At 38.7% G+C, this 19,634-nt stretch overlaps 5 protein-coding genes across 5 annotated transcripts; 3 read left to right on the top strand and 2 right to left on the bottom strand.

Moving 5' to 3' along the window:
* Window positions 1-254: 254 nt before the first annotated feature.
* On the top strand, window positions 255-2,689 carry LOC125234045 (lipase 1-like). The gene has a single exon (XM_048140224.1). The coding sequence runs from the start codon at window positions 935-937 to the stop codon at window positions 2,111-2,113; it is 1,179 nt and encodes a 392-aa protein (XP_047996181.1). The 5' UTR covers window positions 255-934; the 3' UTR covers window positions 2,114-2,689.
* Window positions 2,690-4,146: 1,457 nt separating this feature from the next.
* On the top strand, window positions 4,147-5,337 carry LOC125234167 (lipase 1-like). Its single transcript, XM_048140370.1, has 2 exons — window positions 4,147-4,171; window positions 4,277-5,337. Exons 1-2 carry the CDS (start codon window positions 4,147-4,149, stop codon window positions 5,335-5,337), a joined length of 1,086 nt encoding a protein of 361 aa, XP_047996327.1.
* Window positions 5,338-12,347: 7,010 nt separating this feature from the next.
* LOC125234166 (lipase 1-like) lies at window positions 12,348-13,714 on the top strand. The gene has a single exon (XM_048140369.1). It carries the CDS (start codon window positions 12,536-12,538, stop codon window positions 13,712-13,714), a length of 1,179 nt encoding a protein of 392 aa, XP_047996326.1. The 5' UTR covers window positions 12,348-12,535.
* Window positions 13,715-16,367: 2,653 nt separating this feature from the next.
* LOC125234164 (lipase 1-like) lies at window positions 16,368-17,504 on the bottom strand. Its single transcript, XM_048140368.1, has one exon. The coding sequence runs from the start codon at window positions 17,502-17,504 to the stop codon at window positions 16,368-16,370; it is 1,137 nt and encodes a 378-aa protein (XP_047996325.1).
* Window positions 17,505-17,546: 42 nt separating this feature from the next.
* On the bottom strand, window positions 17,547-19,451 carry LOC125234067 (lipase 1-like). Its single transcript, XM_048140254.1, has one exon. It carries the CDS (start codon window positions 19,425-19,427, stop codon window positions 18,249-18,251), a length of 1,179 nt encoding a protein of 392 aa, XP_047996211.1. The 5' UTR covers window positions 19,428-19,451; the 3' UTR covers window positions 17,547-18,248.
* Between the last annotated feature and the right edge of the window lie 183 nt (window positions 19,452-19,634).

Genomic DNA, 19,634 nt, shown 5'->3' with positions numbered 1-19,634 from the left:
GCATTCTTATTAAATTAGGCCTTCACATTTACCTTCGTCGTGCTTATAGGTTATTTATTTTAAACTTGTCGTGTTGATGACGATGTTTCTGCTTTATTATATTTTTATGAATTTTAACATAGGTAAAACTATACGAAAATTACGATAATTCTCTTAAGGCCCACTTGCACCAATCACTTAACTCAGGGTTAGTGGGCTGTCATCAGTCAAATTCCATATAAAATGGCGGGTTAACCCTCCATTTTCGTTGGTGCAAGTGACCCTAAGTGTTTTATATTGTTGTGTTGTATTACCTATATTTTCAAAATAAGGGAAATAATATGTATAAACATCGCACTTTGACACGACGACATAAAATTTTAAATATGAAATAGTAATTACAAGCATAAAAGCAATATTTTCCAGACCTGTCCAAAATTATGACTTAATAATAAAAAAAAAATTAACTGTATAAACAAATAATTCGTTATCTGTGACATACCTATCAACAAAACTTAAATTATAGCGTGGCTATTTATTAATCTTTGAACAAAATGACAATATAATAGATAATAAGTATTCAAATTATGCAGTAATGTGCCAGTATTCTTCAAGTAACAACAAGCATGTAAGATGTAAGATCAATGACCTATTGCATAATTGCAGAGTTGATCTCAAGTTCGAAGTCTGTAGCTATAATAGGCCTACCAAGGTTACAATAAACGCACTATAAAAACCACGTTATCAACTTATGTAATCATTTAACACAATGCCACGCATCACAGTTGGCGACTGACGCACGGAATATTGAAACAAAAAAGAATATAGAAGTACTTTTTGGAGAAGGTGATTGCATTTTTTAAGTAAAAATGAGGAGGTAAAATGTACCTACTTCCATCGACAGTCGTTTTGACTTTAGAAAATAACGGTAAATAAAGCAACTCAAAAGAGAATAATGAAAATGAGGAGGCTGTGTATCTTATACTTTTGTGTATTGACAAAAGCAACCACTTTATTTCCGTCAGAAATATCTGAAGACGCAAATTTAAATTTCACTGGTCTGGCAAAGAAATATGGGCACCCTGCCGAAGAATATGAAGTGGTCACTGAAGATGGATATATCCTTACTTTATTCCATATTCCTGGGAAAAAGTCAACTCCTCTGCTTCTCATGCACGGGACAGGAGATCACGCTGACAGTTTCTTATTAAGAGGAAAAGCATCTCTTGTAATCACATTAGCAGAAGCTAATTATGACATTTGGGTTGGAAATTTGAGAGGAAACAAATACGCTCGGAGACATGTTAACTTAAACCCAGATGAAGATCCCGAGTTTTGGGATTTCAGTTTCCATGAAACCGGACTTTATGACCTACCAGCGACTATCGATTATGTTTTAAATGCAACAGGAAAAGAAAACTTGAAACTAATAGGTCACTCACAGGGAACCACGATTAACTTCGTGCTTTTATCTTCAAAACCGGAATACAATGATAAGATTAAACTGCTAATAGCATTGGCTCCAGTCGCTTTTTTGAACAACCTAACACCACCAGTGTCAACTCTTATAGAAGCAGGACCACTAATCGACGAATTTTCTAGAAATCTAGGAATAGAAGAGATTCCTAGTAAAAAAATACCAGTGCCAAAGTTCAACAATTTAAAATGTAGAGGAGGATCAAAGGACCACATACTGTGCATATTTTTAGGAGTGTTTTATTCAATTTTCTTTGATCCCAAGACGATTGAGCCTGAGTTTTTCCAAATTCTTACAGGGCATTACCCTGGCAACACTTCACGGAAAACCCTTGTTCACTATAACCAAATAGCATTGCGGAAAATTTTTTCATGTTTTGATTACGGTGTTGAAGAAAACATTAAGCGTTACGGAGGGGAATTGCCTACTGAGTATGATTTGAAAAAAGTGACAGTTAAAACTGCATTACTGGTCGGAAGAGCAGATCGCCTAGCAACAGTACAGAACGCAGAGCTACTACGGAAATTGCTTCCTAATGTTGTTTTGTTCCACATAATGAAACCCAAAACGTGGAATCATATCGATTTTATTTGGAGAAACGACATGAATGTGTATCTGTTTCCTACTATATTAACGCTACTAGAAAAGTATGACTGAACGGGTATTAGAAACATCAGTGGAAATTCACTAATTGTAAGTAAGTACCTGATTTTTTTGAGGTCAAAAGCTGAATTTAGTCTTGCACGCAATGGACTGTGGATAAGTGCAAGCTCATATTGCGGGGCGGGGCGGGCCGCTTGCATGTCAAACGAAGCTCATATCAGTGTCCTAAGTCGACGCTGCATAGGGTGGACGCACGTTCCCCCCCCGCGCGCTACACGCCCTACCGAACGCTCTTCTGCGATACAAAACTCCGCAGAAATGTAGTCTGGCTCTGTCGTGCCATTACGCAAGAGCGATAGAGATAATAGAGATAGCTATGACAGAGATATTGTCGTGAGCGTTTGTGCGTTCGACTACGCACACAGGCCTTAGACTTCGGTTGTCCTAACTCGCCGCAAACGTTTGTATGATGTTGCCTGACGAATGCCAATGTTGGCAAAGTCCGTGATACTTTAAAACCATGTTATTTATTTAATGGTATGCTATCAATCATCAACATTCATGTTCAACTACAATGCATTTACAATTTGTAATGATTTGATATATTGTTAAATTAAATGATCATTTAAATTTTTCTTTTAATTGTTAGTAAGTCCCCTCCTAACCTAAAAACATTGAAGTATAATGTACTACGTGTAGTAGTAATAGCTCAATGCCTAAAAAAGATAAAAAATATTCTACCCATATAAAGCATGTCCAGAAATCTATATCTACGCGCCATATTGCGGAATTTCTTTAAAACTGTTTTCTTCATACTATTCTGAACTGCCACTTCATACATCAGAAATACGAGTACAGTCCGCAGCGTGTGATCATGACATCATGAGGTCAAAGGGTAACGTCGCAAGAAACAAGTTTGTTTAACTACCTACGTTAATCGTTAAGTAGGTAAGTAATAATAGATCAGAGTTCACTTCATTGACACCTGATGAGTGATTTTTATATCATATTGGTGGCAAACAAGTACACGGCCTTAATGGTAAGCAGCCATCGTAATCTATGCAATGTACAACATCTGTGATTCCAATGGTGTTAGGAATTTGTGAATTGCCGACCCTTTCAATACCTGTACTGTACCTACACTTTTTTGGGCCAGTGTGCGTAGCCGAATGCACAAACGCTCACGATAATATCTCTTTCGTAGCTATCTATCTCTGTCTATCTTGCGTATTGGCGTGACAGAGCCAGACTACATTTCTGCGGCGTTTCGGTGGCGTTTCACGTCGCAGAAATGCTATTCGGCTACGGGGCCTGGACATAGCTCAATACACAGCTGGAGCGTTTATGGTAAAAATCTGCTTAACTGCACAGAGCGTGACCGTTTATTTAAAGATTCTAGGGTTTGAGGATACCCTCAATAACCTGAAAATACCCTGCGGATGACGAGAGGTGCGGAAATAGAAAGTAGCCGTCGGCATCATGTCAAACAAACCTCGGAAAATAGTCAAATGTACAAGCGGTAGAACATTAATGATTCATAGTATTGCATTATTTATTAAACACAGTTTTCGTAATGCCGGATTACGAGAAGTACCTAATGCTTTCTCAACTGAAGAAGAAGAATGCTGCATGTCTAAGACAAACAATACATACAATAACCCATTATTCATAAATCTTTACTAAAGTTAATTAAGCCACTTGTTTGTCTCTAACCGACATCTTGGCATGATGGAAAGGGACAAACGATTTTTATCGGGTTGTTAACTTCAAGAAAATTTATAAGGGGGGTTAGCCTACCTCTGAACTTAAAAGCTACATACCTACTTTTAAATTTGCATAATAATTTGTTATTTTAAATGGACGATATTTATTTCAAATATTTTTACTTCGATCAAATGTTAAACAGAATAAACCTTGTAATTAAATACCAGGTAGTCATTACTTTATAAAGGTTACGTCAATACGTAAACAAAATAAAATTATATAATTCTCTAGTATGCCTAACCCATTGTAGTTTTATACATTACTTGTCAACTAGCAGGTGTAGTCAAAGAAAATAGTAAAATAATTGTGTATGTAATTTAAATATGAAGACAATCATCAGGAGTCTTACGTTTAGCCTCATCCTTGCAAAAATTTGCATCCCTACTAACGCCATTCTACGCAATTCTTTACCAGAAGATGGAAAACTAAATTTTACACAACTTGGTGTAAAATACGGATATCCAGTCGAAGAACATGACGTCATCACTGAAGATGGATACATATTGACGATGTTTCACATAAAGGGAAAAAGAAAACAACCCGTTTTTATATTCCATGGGATCGCTGATTCTGCCGATATATTTATCATTCGAGGAAAAACGTCTTTGGTGATAGTTTTAGCAAATGCAGGGTACGACGTTTGGGTGGGGAATGCAAGGGGAAACAAATATGGCCGACGACATGTAAAATTAGACGCTGATAAACACCTTGATTTTTGGAACTTCAGTTTTCACGAAATTGGTGTTTACGATCTACCTGCTATGATAGACTATATTCTACAACACACTGGAGAGAAAAAGCTGCAAACTATTGGACACTCACAAGGAACCACTACACACTACGTCCTGTTGTCGCAGCGGCCAGAATACAATAAGAAGATTGAATTATTTATTGCCTTAGCCCCTGTGGCATTTTTGGCAGACATAAGCCCACCAGTGTCGACCATTGCACAATTTGGACCTATGCTATCAGAAGCTTTCAAATCTATAGGCGTTGAACACGTTTTTCCTGAAAAATCACCCGTGACCAACTTTTTGAGATTCGTCTGCAGTCAAGACATATTAAGTTATGAAATATGCTTTCTGTTATCTGGCTTTTATTTGGTTGGATTTGATACAAAACGTTTTGAACCGGAGTTCTTGAAAGTGTTTATAGGACACTATCCTGGAGGAACTTCAAGGAAGAATTTAATGCATGTTAATCAGCTTGTGTTCAACAAAAGGTTTTGTGAATTTGACTATGGACCTAAAGGGAACTTAGACCACTATACTTACCTTGTGCCTCCGGACTATAACTTGTATAAAGTCACTGCAAAAGTTGCATTGTTCGTTGGTGAAAATGATGCTCTATCTAAGGTAAAAGACGTGGAAATACAACGAATGATGTTACCTAATATAGTGTATTACCATATCATGGAAGACAAAACTTGGAATCATATAGATTTTACTGTGGGCAATGATATGAACGTTACACTGTTTCCATATATATTTAAATTATTAGAGAAATACAAGTGAATTAATGGGAAAATTAAAAGCTGTGGTATTATTTTGAATTTTAACTTGGTTTGAAAGCATATCTTACCTAATATGTAAATCCTAAATACGTAGGTTTTTAATTAGTTTCAGTATTTTTAGGGTTATTAGTAACTTTTTTGATCATCCTACTTGCGTTATCCCCGCTCTTTGGCACGGCTAATGGAAACGTAGGGTCCGCTTTGACAATTAATCCCAAGATTAAGGCGTGCGTATTAGTTTTACAAGAGCCACTGCCATCTGACCTTCCAATCCGAAGGCTAATTAATAACTAGGTGTTATCCCATTAAGTCCAATATAGTCCGGTTTCCTCACGATGTTTTCCGTCACTGAAAAGGTTATATATTATATTGTATTTTAAAAATAATCATGCAGATTTTGTTTCTACAAGTAGTCCTTGATTGTCAATCTTTTCATTGACGTGTGCCATATAGTATCGAGTAAGTTATTGTAAAGGCTTATTTACAATACCTAATAATACATCATTATTAATATAATATACCTGCGGCGTATTTTATTGTTTGCCTTAATTTTATATTATGTAATGAATAAGAAAGAAACTGCAATATTTAATTTAAAGTATTTTGACTCTGTCAATTAAATATTGCAATTATGAGTAAATAACAAAAGAATATCTCTTGTATTTTCACCCAAAGTTTTCATAATTTTGCATTAATTTACATTATTTGCATTAATTATTTTAAATAACAGAATATAGGTATTGTTTATAATTTATTATAAACAAAAACTCAACAGTTTAAAAATACGTATTAAAGAACGAATATAAAACAGGGACCGGCCCGCTATCCCTTATACGGGGTTTTGTATGGGTATTTCGTTAGGCTTAACTTACCCTACCCTTCTGACGCGATACCCTTTCATTTTGCTTTTAAAGCCCTAACGAAAGCGCTTACCTAAAATAGCCCAATACCCTTTCAAAACCCTTATCATCGGCTCAGCCTAACGCCATAAGGGTAAGCCTTATATTGGGTTTTATTTGCTTTCCCTTATAGCATATCGTGCGAGTTTAAATCCTGTACCTCGCTCATAAAGCACACATTACTCCGAACGAAATAACATACGATCGTTGCCTACAGCGGCACTGTGTGTGATATTTGCGCGTTTCTGTTTGATGAAAGCGGCTGTAGATAAAATAAGGTTCAATTTTCAATACCAAATACTTATAGTTATGATAGGCTCCTGCTTTGCTCAGGTGTAACACAGGCAAACGCTGCTTTTTAGGGTTCCGTAGTCAACTAGGAACCCTTATAGTTTCGCCATGTCTGTCTGTCCGTCCGTCCGTCCGTCCGTCCGTCCGTCCGTCCGTCCGTCCGTCCGTCCGTCCGTCCGTCCGTCCGTCCGCGGATAATTTCAGTAACCGTTAGCACTAGAAAGCTGAAATTTGGTCCCAATATGTATATCAATCACGCCAACAGAGTGCAAAAATAAAACATGGAAAAAAATGTTTTATTAGGGTACCCCCCCTACATGTAAAGTGGGGGCTGATAATATTTTTCATTCCAACCCCAACGTGTGATATATTGTTGGATAGGTATTTAAGAATGAATAAAGGGTTTACTAAGATTGCTTTTTGATAATATTAATATTTCCGGAAATAATCGCTCCTAAAGGAAAAAAAGTGCGTCCCCCCCCCCCCTCTAACTTTTGAACCACAAGTTTAAAAAATATGAAAAAAATCACAAAAGTAGAACTTTATAAAGACTTTCTAGGAAAATTGTTTTGAACTTGATAGGTTCAGTAGTTTTTGAGAAAAATATGGAAAACTTCGGAACCCTACACTGAGCGTGGCCCGACACGCTCTTGGCCGGTTTTTTTTATCGGACTTGTCTTGATGAGTACCCGAAGTCTAGCTGATGCTGAACCCTGGCTGCACCTAGGGGAACTCGGGTTTAGTGTAATACAGGCAAACGCTGTTTTCGTCATCGGACTTGTCTTGATGAGTACTCGAGTGAACAGTACCCGAAGTCCAGCTGATGCTGAACCCTGGCTGTACCTAGGGGAACTCGGGTTTAGTGTAACACAGGCAAACGCTGGTTTCGTCATCGGACTTGTCTTAATGAGTACTCGAGTGAGCAGTACCCGAAGTCCAGCTGATGCTGAACCCTGGCTGCACCTAGGGGAACTCGGGTTTAGTGTAACACAGGCGAACGCTGTTTTCGTCATCGGACTTGTCTTGATGAGTACTCGAGTGAGCAGTACCCGAAGTCCAGTTGATGCTGAACCCTGGCTGCACCTAGGGGAACTCGGGTTTAGTGTAACACAGGCAAACGCTGTTTTCGTCATCGGACTTGTCTTGATGAGTACTCGAGTGAGCAATACCCAAAGTCCAGCTGATGCTGAACCCTGGCTGCACCTAGGGGAACTCGGGTTTAGTGTAACACAGGCAAACGCTGTTTTCGTCATCGGACTTGTCTTGATGACTACTCGAGTGAGCAATACCCAAAGTCCAGCTGATGCTGAACCCTGGCTGCACCTAGGGGAACTCGGGTTTAGTGTAACACAGGCAAACGCTGTTTTCGTCATCGGACTTGTCTTGATGAGTACTCGAGTGAGCAGTACCCGAAATCCAGCTGATGCTGAACCCTGGCTGCATCTAGGGGAACTCGGGTTTAGTGTAACACAGGCAAACGCTGGTTTCATCATCGGACTTGTCTTGATGAGTACTCGAGTGAGCAGTACCCGAAGTCCAGCTGATGCTGAACCCTGGCTGCATCTAGGGGAACTCGGGCTTAGTGTAACACAGGCAAACGCTGTTTTCGTCATCGGACTGGTCTTGATGAGTACTCGAGTGAGCAGTATCCAAAGTCCAGCTGATGCTGAACCCTGGCTGCACCTAGGGGAACACGGGTTTAGTGTAACACAGGCAAACGCTGTTTTCGTCATCGGACTTGTCTTGATGAGTACTCGAGTGAGCAATACCCAAAGTCCAGCTGATGCTGAACCCTGGCTGCACCTAGGGGAACTCGGGTTTAGTGTAACACAGGCAAACGCTGTTTTCGTCATCGGACTTGTCTTGATGAGTACTCGAGTGAGCAGTACCCGAAGTCCAGCTGATGCTGAACCCTGGCTGCATCTAGGGGAACTCGGGTTTAGTGTAACACAGGCGAACGCTGTTTTCGTCATCAGACTTGTCTTGATGAGTACTCGAGTGAGCAGTACCCGAAATCCAGCTGATGCTGAACCCTGGCTGCACCTAGAAGAACTCGGGTTTAGTGTAACCCAGGCAAACGCTGTTTTCGTCATCGGACTTGTCTTCATGAGTACTCGAGCAAGCAGTACCCAAAGTCCAGCTGTTGCTGAACTCTGGCTGCACCTAGGGGAACTCGGGTTTAGTGTAACACAGGCAAACGCTGTTTTCGTCATCGGACTTGTCTTGATGAGTACTCGAGTGAGCAGTACCCGAAGTGTAGCTGATGCTGAACTCTGTTTGCACCTAGGGGAACTCGGGTTTAGTGTAACACAGGCAAACGCTGTTCTCGTCATTGGACTTGTCTTAATGAGTATTTGGGTGAGCTGTACCCGAGATAGAGCTGATGCTGAAACCTGGCTGTATCTAGGGGAACTCGGGTTTGGTGTAACATAGGCAAACTCTGTTTGCGTCATCGGACTTGTCTTGACGAGGACTTGGGTGCGCAATAGCCAAGACAGCGCTGTAGCTGAGCCCTGGCGGTATTTAGGGCAACTCTGGTTTCGGTGCATTATATTATAGAAATATTTCATGCAATGTCAAGTTAGGCATAAAACATAATATTAACTGAACAAAAATCCTACCAGAAGTGAATATTAACATCAAGTAGTTAGAACAAATTTATTAATTTGCCATACATAAAACACTTTATTTACGTCTAAAAAAATACGTATGTATATCCATTTGAATATCAAAATTAAGTACAGTCGATTTCACTAATAGTAACACAGGGAATAAAGAGAATACTGGAGTTCCAAGCGTCCATAGACTGCGGTAACTATTTACTATCAGACGGGCTGTACTGTATGCTTGATTGCCACCAGAAAAGTATTTCTGTTTCAAACGATCTTCATAGAATTCACAACAATCAACAGAAATAGTTTGACAGATTCTATGGTACTACTCAACTCAATCAAGTACCAGTCATAAAGACGAGTCTAAGATATTTCACACGAAACATACTATGAACAGAAAACAGTGTTTATTTATATTGCACCGAACCAGAGTTCCCCTAGGTACCACCAGGTCTCAGCTACAGCACTGGCTTGGGTACTGCGCACCCAAGTCCTCATAAAGGCAGGGCCTATAACAAAAACCGGGTTTGTCTATGTTGCACCAAACCTAAGTTCCCCTAGGTACAGCCAGAGTTCAATATCAGCTTTACCAGTACTCATCAAGACAAGTCCGATGACAAAAACAGCGTTTACCTATGTTGCACGAAACCCGAGTTCCCCTAGGAATAGCCAGGGTTCAGCATCAGCTCTACCTTGGTTACTGCTCACTCAAGTACTTATCAAAACAAGTCCGATGACGAAAACAGCGCTTGCCTATGTTACACCAAACCCGCGTTCCCCTGGGAAAAGCCAGGGTTCAGCATCAGCTCTACCTTGGTTACTGCTCACTCAAGTACTCATCAAGACAAGTCCGATGACGAAAACAGCGCTTGCCTATGTTACTCCAAACCCGCGTTCCCCTAGGAATAGCCAGGGTTCAGCATCAGCTCTACCTTGGTTACTGCTCACACAAGTACTCACCAAGACAAGTCCGGTGAAGAAAACAGCGCTTGCCTATGTTACTCCAAACCCGCGTTCCCCTGGGAAAAGCCAGGGTTCAGCATCAGCTCTACCTTGGTTACTGCTCACTCAAGTACTCATCAAGACAAGTCCGATGACGAAAACAGCGTTTGCGTATGTTGCACGAAACTCGAGTTCCCCTAGGAATAGCCAGGGTTCAGCATCAGCTCTACCTTGGTTACTGCTCACTCAAGTACTCATCAAGACAAGTCCGATGACGAAAACAGCGCTTGCCTATGTTACTCCAAACCCGCGTTCCCCTAGGAATGGCCAGGGTTCAGCATCAGCTCTACCTTGGTTACTGCTCACACAAGTACTCACCAAGACAAGTCCGGTGAAGAAAACAGCGCTTGCCTATGTTACTCCAAACCCGCGTTCCCCTGGGAAAAGCCAGGGTTCAGCATCAGCTCTACCTTGGTTACTGCTCACTCAAGTACTCATCAAGACAAGTCCGATGACGAAAACAGCGTTTGCGTATGTTGCACGAAACTCGAGTTCCCCTAGGAATAGCCAGGGTTCAGCATCAGCTCTACCTTGGTTACTGCTCACTCAAGTACTCATCAAGACAAGTCCGATGACGAAAACAGCGCTTGCCTATGTTACTCCAAACCCGCGTTCCCCTAGGAATAGCCAGGGTTCAGCATCAGCTCTACCTTGGTTACTGCTCACACAAGTACTCACCAAGACAAGTCCGGTGAAGAAAACAGCGCTTGCTTATGTTACTCCAAACCCGCGTTCCCCTGGGAAAAGCCAGGGTTCAGCATCAGCTCTACCTTGGTTACTGCTCACTCAAGTACTCATCAAGACAAGTCCGATGACGAAAACAGCGCTTGCCTATGTTACTCCAAACCCGCGTTCCCCTGGGAAAAGCCAGGGTTCAGCATCAGCTCTACCTTGGTTACTGCTCACTCAAGTACTCATCAAGATAAGTCCGATGACGAAAACAGCGTTTGCCTATGTTGCACGAAACTCGAGTTCCCTTAGGAATAGCCAGGGTTCAGCATCAGCTCTACCTTGGTTACTGCTCACACAAGTACTCATCAAGACAAGTCCGATGACGAAAACAGCGCTTGCCTATGTTACTCCAAACCCGCGTTCCCCTGGGAAAAGCCAGGGTTCAGCATCAGCTCTACCTTGGTTACTGCTCACTCAAGTACTCATCAAGATAAGTCCGATGACGAAAACAGCGTTTGCCTATGTTGCACGAAACCCGAGTTCCCCTAGGAATAGCCAGGGTTCAGCATCAGCTCTACCTTGGTTACTGCTCACTCAAGTACTCATCAAAACAAGTCCGATGACGAAAACAGCGCTTGCCTATGTTAAACCAAACCCGCGTTCCCCTGGGAAAAGCCAGGGTTCAGCATCAGCTCTATCTTAGGAACTGCTCACCCAATTAACTCATCAAGGCGAGTTGGATGACGAAAACGGCTTGTTTTTATGTTGGCAATTAACGTTTTCAATGTGTAATGTTAATGGTTAATTGTATTGATTTTCGGCCAACACTGTATATTTACATGCATATATACATGCACGTATATTTGCATACATACATACCTACATACATTCATACATACCTACATACATTCATACGTACGAACATACATACTGATCTATGGGCGACGATGATCATTTACCATCAGGCGATCCATCAGTCCCTTGTCTCCCAGTTCATTAAAAATAATTTCTAGCCGTGTTCTACTTTTATCCAACGAAAACATGTTTCGTTGCAAAATTAAAAATGGGGCGCATAGTGCGGAGTGGCAACAGCGCATTTTCCTTCCTGTTCTTACAATAGCTTAGATTCATAATCCTGTCTCTTTTACGCAAGGCTCGACTACGCTTTAACAAAAGGGAAAGCCTTATAAATAGCGCTTAAAATAAGGGTAACCCTTATTAAAGGATTGCAAGCCGTATCGGATAGCGCTAAGCCAATGCACAGGGCTAGCTTTATTGTTTTGCTTAGTTTTTTGTAAGGGCTAGTCAAATGAATGGGCTTGCAGTTCGAAAGGGAGAGTCTCTCGATTGGGTCGTCCTTACGTTAGGGATTCCCAATGAAAGGCTTGTAGCGCGGAAGGGGTTGTCCGGTCCCTGATATAAAATATTTCTAAAATGTGGTTTTCCATCAGAACTAGTCCTTAGGGTCATTGAGCAGACCGTCATGAAACAAATCAAGTAGTTGGAAGTTTAGAGAGTAAGAATACGTAGGAAAATACATCAATATAATAATCGACAATATGCTTCGTGTATCGACAAAGCCGAAGGTTTCATAGTCAAGGTTGGATTTCATGTCTATTGTATATAATTTCAGATGTCGTCTAAATCCTCTTTTAGTTGCCTACATAATTTACTTAGAACATACAATGTTAAAAAATCAAGTAACTAATTAAAAAAAAATTAAATGACGCAAATATTTTTTCTAATCTTCGTGAGCATTTGTCTCCCAACATACTCTTTACTACGAAATACTTTACCTGAAGATGGAAGACTTAATTTTACGGCCCTCGGTGCCAAATATGGACATCCAGTTGAAGAACACGAAGTAACTACTGAAGACGGCTACATATTGACCTTCTTTCATATTAAAGGGAAAATAAAACCGCCTGTTTTTATTATCCATGGAATCGCTGATACGGCAGACACTTTTATTATTAGAGGAAAGACATCATTAGTAATAGCATTAGCAGATGCAGGTCATGACGTCTGGTTAGCGAATTACAGAGGAAATAAATACGGCCGACGTCATCTTAAGCTGAATCCAGACAAAGACTTGAAATTCTGGGACTTTAGTCTTCACGAAGTTGGTTACTACGATCTTCCAGCTATGATAGATTACATTCTGCAACATACTGGAGAAAAGAAGATACAAACAATTGGACATTCGCAAGGAGTAACGACACAGTTCGTGCTTTTGTCAAAAAGACCAGAATATAATGAGAAGATTGAAATTATGGTTGGATTAGCACCAGTGGCTTTTTTGAGTGATGTGAGATTCCCAGTGTCTCTCATTGCGCAATTTGGACCTATGCTTGGTGAAGTTTTTAAAGCTATAGGTGTAGAAGAAACGTTTCCGGAGAAATCATCAACGACTGCATTAGTAAGATTCATTTGTAGTCAAGATGTGTTCAGCTACGAAATGTGCTTTCTATTATTTGGCTTCCATTTCGTTGGGTTTGATACAAAGCGCTTTGAACCGAGTTTTTTAAAGGTTCTTATGGGGCACTACCCAGGAGGAACATCGAGAAAAAATTTCATGCATGTCAACCAGTTAGTCTTAAGTAAAAGATTTTGTGAATTTGACTACGGCCCTAAAGGCAACCTAGAACATTACGGTTATATAGTACCGCCCGATTATAATTTACATAAAGTGACTACAAAAGTTGCGTTGTTCGTTGGGGAAAACGATGTATTATGTACAATAAAAGATGTAGATATGCTACGTACCAACTTACCTAATGTAGTACACTACCATGTTATGGAAGATAAAGTCTGGAATCATATAGATTTTACTTTAGGTAATGATATGAATGTAACACTGTTTCCGCATATATTTAAATTGTTGAATAAATTAAATAAATGATTGTACTTTGGTATTATTTCTCTACTCGTCGACTGTAATCTGTCCATTAGGACACCACAGACTAAACTATAAGTGCTAACGTTTCAGTGTTGGATACTCTATGGCAGTTCCGACTCAACTATAATAATATATGTAATCTCATTATAGTTGACTTTAAGTTAACTGTAATAATTTCAAAAATAGAACATCATACAATTTCTATACTAATTTGCGATACCTGGCAAATTTTTCTGTATCTGAAATATATTTTTTTTTATTTGTCGCGTTATCGGCCAATCAGAGACGGGTATTACAAACAATTGGTTGCTAGGTAAAATGAAAATGAAAATGAAATATTTATTTTTCAAGTAGGCATATTACAATGCGCATATGAACGTCAAATAAAGCTACGCCGGCTCTAACCCTACGCCTCAGCCTCGAGAAGATTTCAGTCCCCCCTCAGTTGGGTGGGGGGTATCCACTATGGGACCGGCAAGAAACTCGGCGGGCAACTTCTTTTCAAAACATTACATCTTATAATTAACATGCATTAAATAACAAGATACAATTTAACATGCAAAAGTATTCATCAAAGAATATGAACAGACTAGGTACTCTATGGAAATTAATTTCAATAAATTATATTATTGCTTAATAATACGTCGTTCTTCTTCAGAGAAAACATATCAAATTGTCACAGAAGAAAAAGATAATATGAATCTCAATATCATTAAATATGTAATTTACCTACACAACATAAAATATAAAATATTTGATGTGCTTTCTTATCTGAACTGTGTCCTCTATACATAATACAATTATTTTAATTGCTATTCGTTTTTTGTAGTTTCTGGTAATTCGATGTTGATACAAAGATGAACGACGCTATTAACATTAATTTTAACTTGCATGAATGATGATATTTCCGTCCATTGATGATGAAGATGATGACTCTTAGAAAAAGTATTGTATACAATAGTGATATAACTAAGCTTTTCACTCTCGTACCGTACTATTAGGCCACTCAGCAAGCTTCGTGGCCTAAACATGGTACTCGACTGAAAAGCTTTGTATTATATCACGATTGTATAAAATACTATTATTTACTCTTAAGTCATGGGATTCTATAAAATAATATTCCATATATAGGTACCATATACAGTAAATTGTAATTATACCAGGTTATCTAGAACTTTCATACTTTTTACATCACAATTTTACTTTTGGATCCTTAGTCGGCAGTGACCCGCCTGCTACGCCGCGGTCCCGGGTTCGAATCCCGGTAAGGGCATTTATTTGTATGATGAGCACTGTATATATTTGTTCCTGAGTCATGGATGTTTTCTATGTATTATGTATAAACCGGGACAATAATGGAAAATACTAAATAATACATTAATTAAATTACTTTTAATTACTTAAAACAAAACCATGCACATTGGGTAAAAACAGTCTAAGGGCCGGTTGCACCAAATGCAAACCGTCTATCACCGTTAAAGCATGCGTAAAATTTTATCGTATGGGAAGTTCCATAGACCTCTGCTGCGTGACGATGTCTGTCAAATGTGGTTGATGCAATTTGGCCCTAAGTCATTTCAATCAACCAATCATTATTTATTTGCAATAAAACATAACTAAATGCATGCAAATACAATTATAAAATGTCACAAGAAAATCAACAGAATATAATAAAACAAACACAACAGTTATTATAAATTAAATAAATTTAATTAGCATTCAAATGAAACAGGTTTGCAGAATTTTTATTAATTATATTATATAATTTCGTTTAAATAGTTTTTATACATACATCTAAAATAAAAGATCATAATACTACCAAATCCTTTTTGAAGTTGAACTTCTATTGCGACTTCTAATTAACAGCGTTAAACGTTTAAGAGGATACGGTAGCGAAAATGCTAAAATGGAAAGGAGCCCCCCTTTCAACTTGGGAATTTAAGTTAAATATACAAGTGTTATCAACTAGATTTATCGAAAAAAAATGTCCATTAAGAACAACTCAGTCAAAATATATTTCAAAAAATCTTTTAAATTGATCCGTTCCGCTCTCGACTCTTTCCTCCTTCAAAACTTAATCAATCGGAAGGAAATTTGAGAATCTGAATAACAATGAAATAATCTATGTCGGACCGTTTAGCTTTTTAGGTTGATTGTTACCAATCTTGAGTATCACACCTTTTTTTGCGCCACAATGAAAAAGGCCGTTTTTGGAAATTTTTGATTGGCTCTAGAGTCTTTAAAAAGCAGAATATCAAAAAAATCAAAACGGTCCGACACAGACAAAAATAATAACAATCTGTGTTGAAAAAATCATTGCTCTATCTTCAAAAACCAGGGAGGAAATAGTCGAGAGCGTTTGTATGGAGAATTGACCCCTACCGTATCGTCTTAACACTCAGTGTTGCCAACTCGAATTTCGAAAAACAACACATTAGGAAGTTTCACTTCTTCCCCGCGGAGGGACTCCACGCACTATTATTTTTTATTAAAATCCCATTTTCAACATTAATTATTTAAATACAGGTTTTCGAAACTTGTTTTTCAAGTTCCTCGTCATTGCTTATCACTGCATTTTGCAAATCTTATCATTTTTTATTGTTTACTTATTTAGGGACTTTACACAATGTTTCTTAAAAATGTTTCATATATTACTCTATTGAAAATCTTGCATGTCATTTGCCCATATAAAATCAACATGATTCCATAGCATAGGTTCCATTACATAATATTTGGGCTCAATAGGTAACATTGTTCTTAAAATATCTACATCTTTTAATCTGGATAGATTATCGTTCCCACTAGCAATCAAAGAGATCTTTGTAGTAACTTTACTCAAATCATAGTTCGGTGGAATTAGACTTCGGTACACTCTGATATTTCTTACAGTGCCATAATCATATTGAGCAAATCTTTTCTCAGTAGAAAGTTGAGCGAAATGCACGAAAGTTTTTCTACTAGTAGAAGTTGGCGAGTATCCCATTACAACTTCCCAAAACTCAGGTTCAACCCTTACAGGATCGAAACCGATAATTGGCGAAGAGAAGAGTACATAACAGACATCGTACGCTATTAAGCCCTGACTGCATAATAACCGAGTGAGTTCAGTAGCTGCAGAACGATCTTGGGCTAACTCATCTACCCCTGATCTTTCCAAAAACTTGTTTATGACCGGCCATGCCTTCGCCATTTTTGAAACTGGTGGGATTAGGTTGCTAAGGAATGCAATAGGTGCCAGAGCGATGAATCCTTTGATCTTTTTGTTATATTCAGGCCTTGTTGACAAAAGGACAAAATGTATCGCAGTCCCTTGAGAATGCCCTATTGTCCTTATGCTTTTATCACCTGTAGATTCTATGACAAAGTCAACTAAAGCAGCCAAATCGTAGTAACCAGCTTCATGGAAACTGAAGTCCCAGAACTTTGGTCCTGCATCAGGATCTAAATATTTATGTCTCCGGCCATATTTATTGCCCCTTGTATTTCCAACCCACACGTCATAACCTTTATTAGCCAAGGTAATTATTAACGATAAATTTCCTCTTATAATGAATGTGTCAGCAGAATCAAATAGTCCATGCATTAGGAGAACAGGCCCTTTTGTCTTTCCAGGGATGTGGAATAAAGTTAAAATATATCCGTCTTCAGTGACCACGTCGTGTTCTTCGACAGAATGGCCATATTTAAATCCAAGTTCAGTAAAATTCAATGCGGCGTCTCCAGATGTTGATTTCTCTGATAAAACTGAAGACGAAACTGATACGATGGTTAGAAACATTACCACAGACAACATGGTATTTATAGTTGTTTTGACAAGGCTAAAATATAATCCTACTCACAGTACTTTAATGAAGCTTTATTAGTCAAATATTTGATATAGGTAAGTAAAACACACAACACGAAGGCTCAGTGTACGTTTCTACTATAAAGCAAATCATGCCTAATTTGTAACTCCACTTAATAATTCAAAGGAAATAAAAGTAAATGACAAAAGATAACAAGTGTTCAAAACACTTCATTCAACCCGTTGATGAACTGAGTAGGTACCTAATGTAAAACGAATAGTTTCTTTTAGTTTTAAAAATACTTTTTATTCGACTGTTTACACATTTAATGGTGAGTAATTAAACTCTAAAAAAAATCTTGGAAATAACATAATAAGTACTTACAGATTTCTTAACATAGGCTATTTGCATATCGCTCCTAAGCATATTATAGAGAACTTATAGATGTAGATAAATTATAATAATTTGAAATCTCCGGTGATATGAAATAATTACAGTCGCAAACAAACCGCCGTAGGCACATCTAATGAAAACATAACATTCATGTCTATGCGAAATCGCACGGACAATATTTGACATGGTTGATATGGACTTTTGATTTAATACGTTATCGTAATATAAACACTGCCTGTATTTTTTACTTCACGGCGTTGCAAGTGTTGCAACGGAAATAAACAATAAGATTAATTAAGAGACGGTAGGGGTACGATAGCTTCAAGTACTCATCAAATTCAACCCAGTTTGTTTGTTGTTCACTCAAACTCAAACTCTTCTAAAGACGAAAATATATATGGGTACAAGTATTTATCCATATCATTAGCCCATACAAAATCCAGGTGGTTCCACAGTGCTGGCTCCATCAAATGATATTTAGGATCTCCGGGAAGTAATGACCTTAGAATATCTACATCCTTCACTCTCGACAGTGCATCATTTTGTCCAACAACCAAAGTAACTTTTGTTGTGATTTCCCCCAAATTGTAACTAGGAGCTCGCAAAAGTTTGTAACGTCGAAAATTTTCTGAAGGACCATATTCGTAGTTAGCGAACCTTCTACCAAGAGCAACTTGGTCAAAATGCACAAGACTTTTCCGACTAGTAGCTGCCGGGTAGTGGCCTGTGATAACTTCCCAAAAATCGGACTCTATTCTTTTAGGATCAAAACCAGCAAATGGTGAAACGGCGAGAATGTAGCAGAGAGCGTAGCTGATAATTCCTTGGCTGCATATCAGTTCTATGAGTTCCCTAGCTGCAGAATGATCTCGTAGCAACTCTTCTATTCCTAATGATTTCAGAAATGCGTTTATCACTGGTCCTACCTTAGTTACAGTTGATACAGGAGGGATCACGTTATTTAGGAACGCGACTGGAGCTAAAGCAATGAATCCTTTGATTTTCTCGTTGTATTCCGGTCTAGTTGATAGTAAAACGAAATGTGCTGTTGTTCCTTGTGAATGTCCTATCGTTCTTATGCTCTCCTCACCAGTTGATTCAAGAACATAATCAACAGTTGCGGTAAGATCATAGAAACCAGCTTCATGAAAACTGAAGTCCCAAAACTCTTTGTCAGTATCAGGGTTGAGGTATTTATGTCTCCGACCATACTTGTTGCCTCTTGTATTTCCAGCCCACACATCATATCCTTTATCAGCTAACGTGATGACTAAAGAAAGGTTCCCTCTTATGATGAAAGTGTCAGCAGAGTCTGCAATGCCATGCATTAAGAGAACAGGCCCTTCTATCTCTCCAGGAATATGGAATAAAGTTAAAATGTAACCATCTTCAGTTACCACATCATATTCTTCTACGGGATGTCCATATTTTGCACCAAGCTCAGTGAAATTCAATTTAGCATCTTCAGGTCGTGTTTGTAAAGCAAGTGAAACCGGTAAAGTAATTAGTAAAATGACTTTTATTGTTATAGCACTCATTTTAAATGAAGCGTAGAATGTTTATAGGCGCAGTGCGAAGGAGTATTCCGATTAATGCAGTTTGTTATCGTGCATTACCTTTATAGAACGTGAGTGTGACGGAAATTATAGTGACGTTGCTTCACATATGATAACGGTTAAGCCGTTAGTATTGACAATACCTGCATTTTAGCTAATTTTACTAAATTTTTATTTTTAAATAATGCA

This window comes from Leguminivora glycinivorella, chromosome 15 (assembly GCF_023078275.1).
Source record: "Leguminivora glycinivorella isolate SPB_JAAS2020 chromosome 15, LegGlyc_1.1, whole genome shotgun sequence".
Classification (NCBI taxonomy): Eukaryota; Metazoa; Arthropoda; class Insecta; order Lepidoptera; family Tortricidae; genus Leguminivora; species Leguminivora glycinivorella.
The sequence above is the reverse complement of the archived record's forward strand: the minus strand, read 5'-3'. Positions and strand labels throughout refer to the sequence as shown.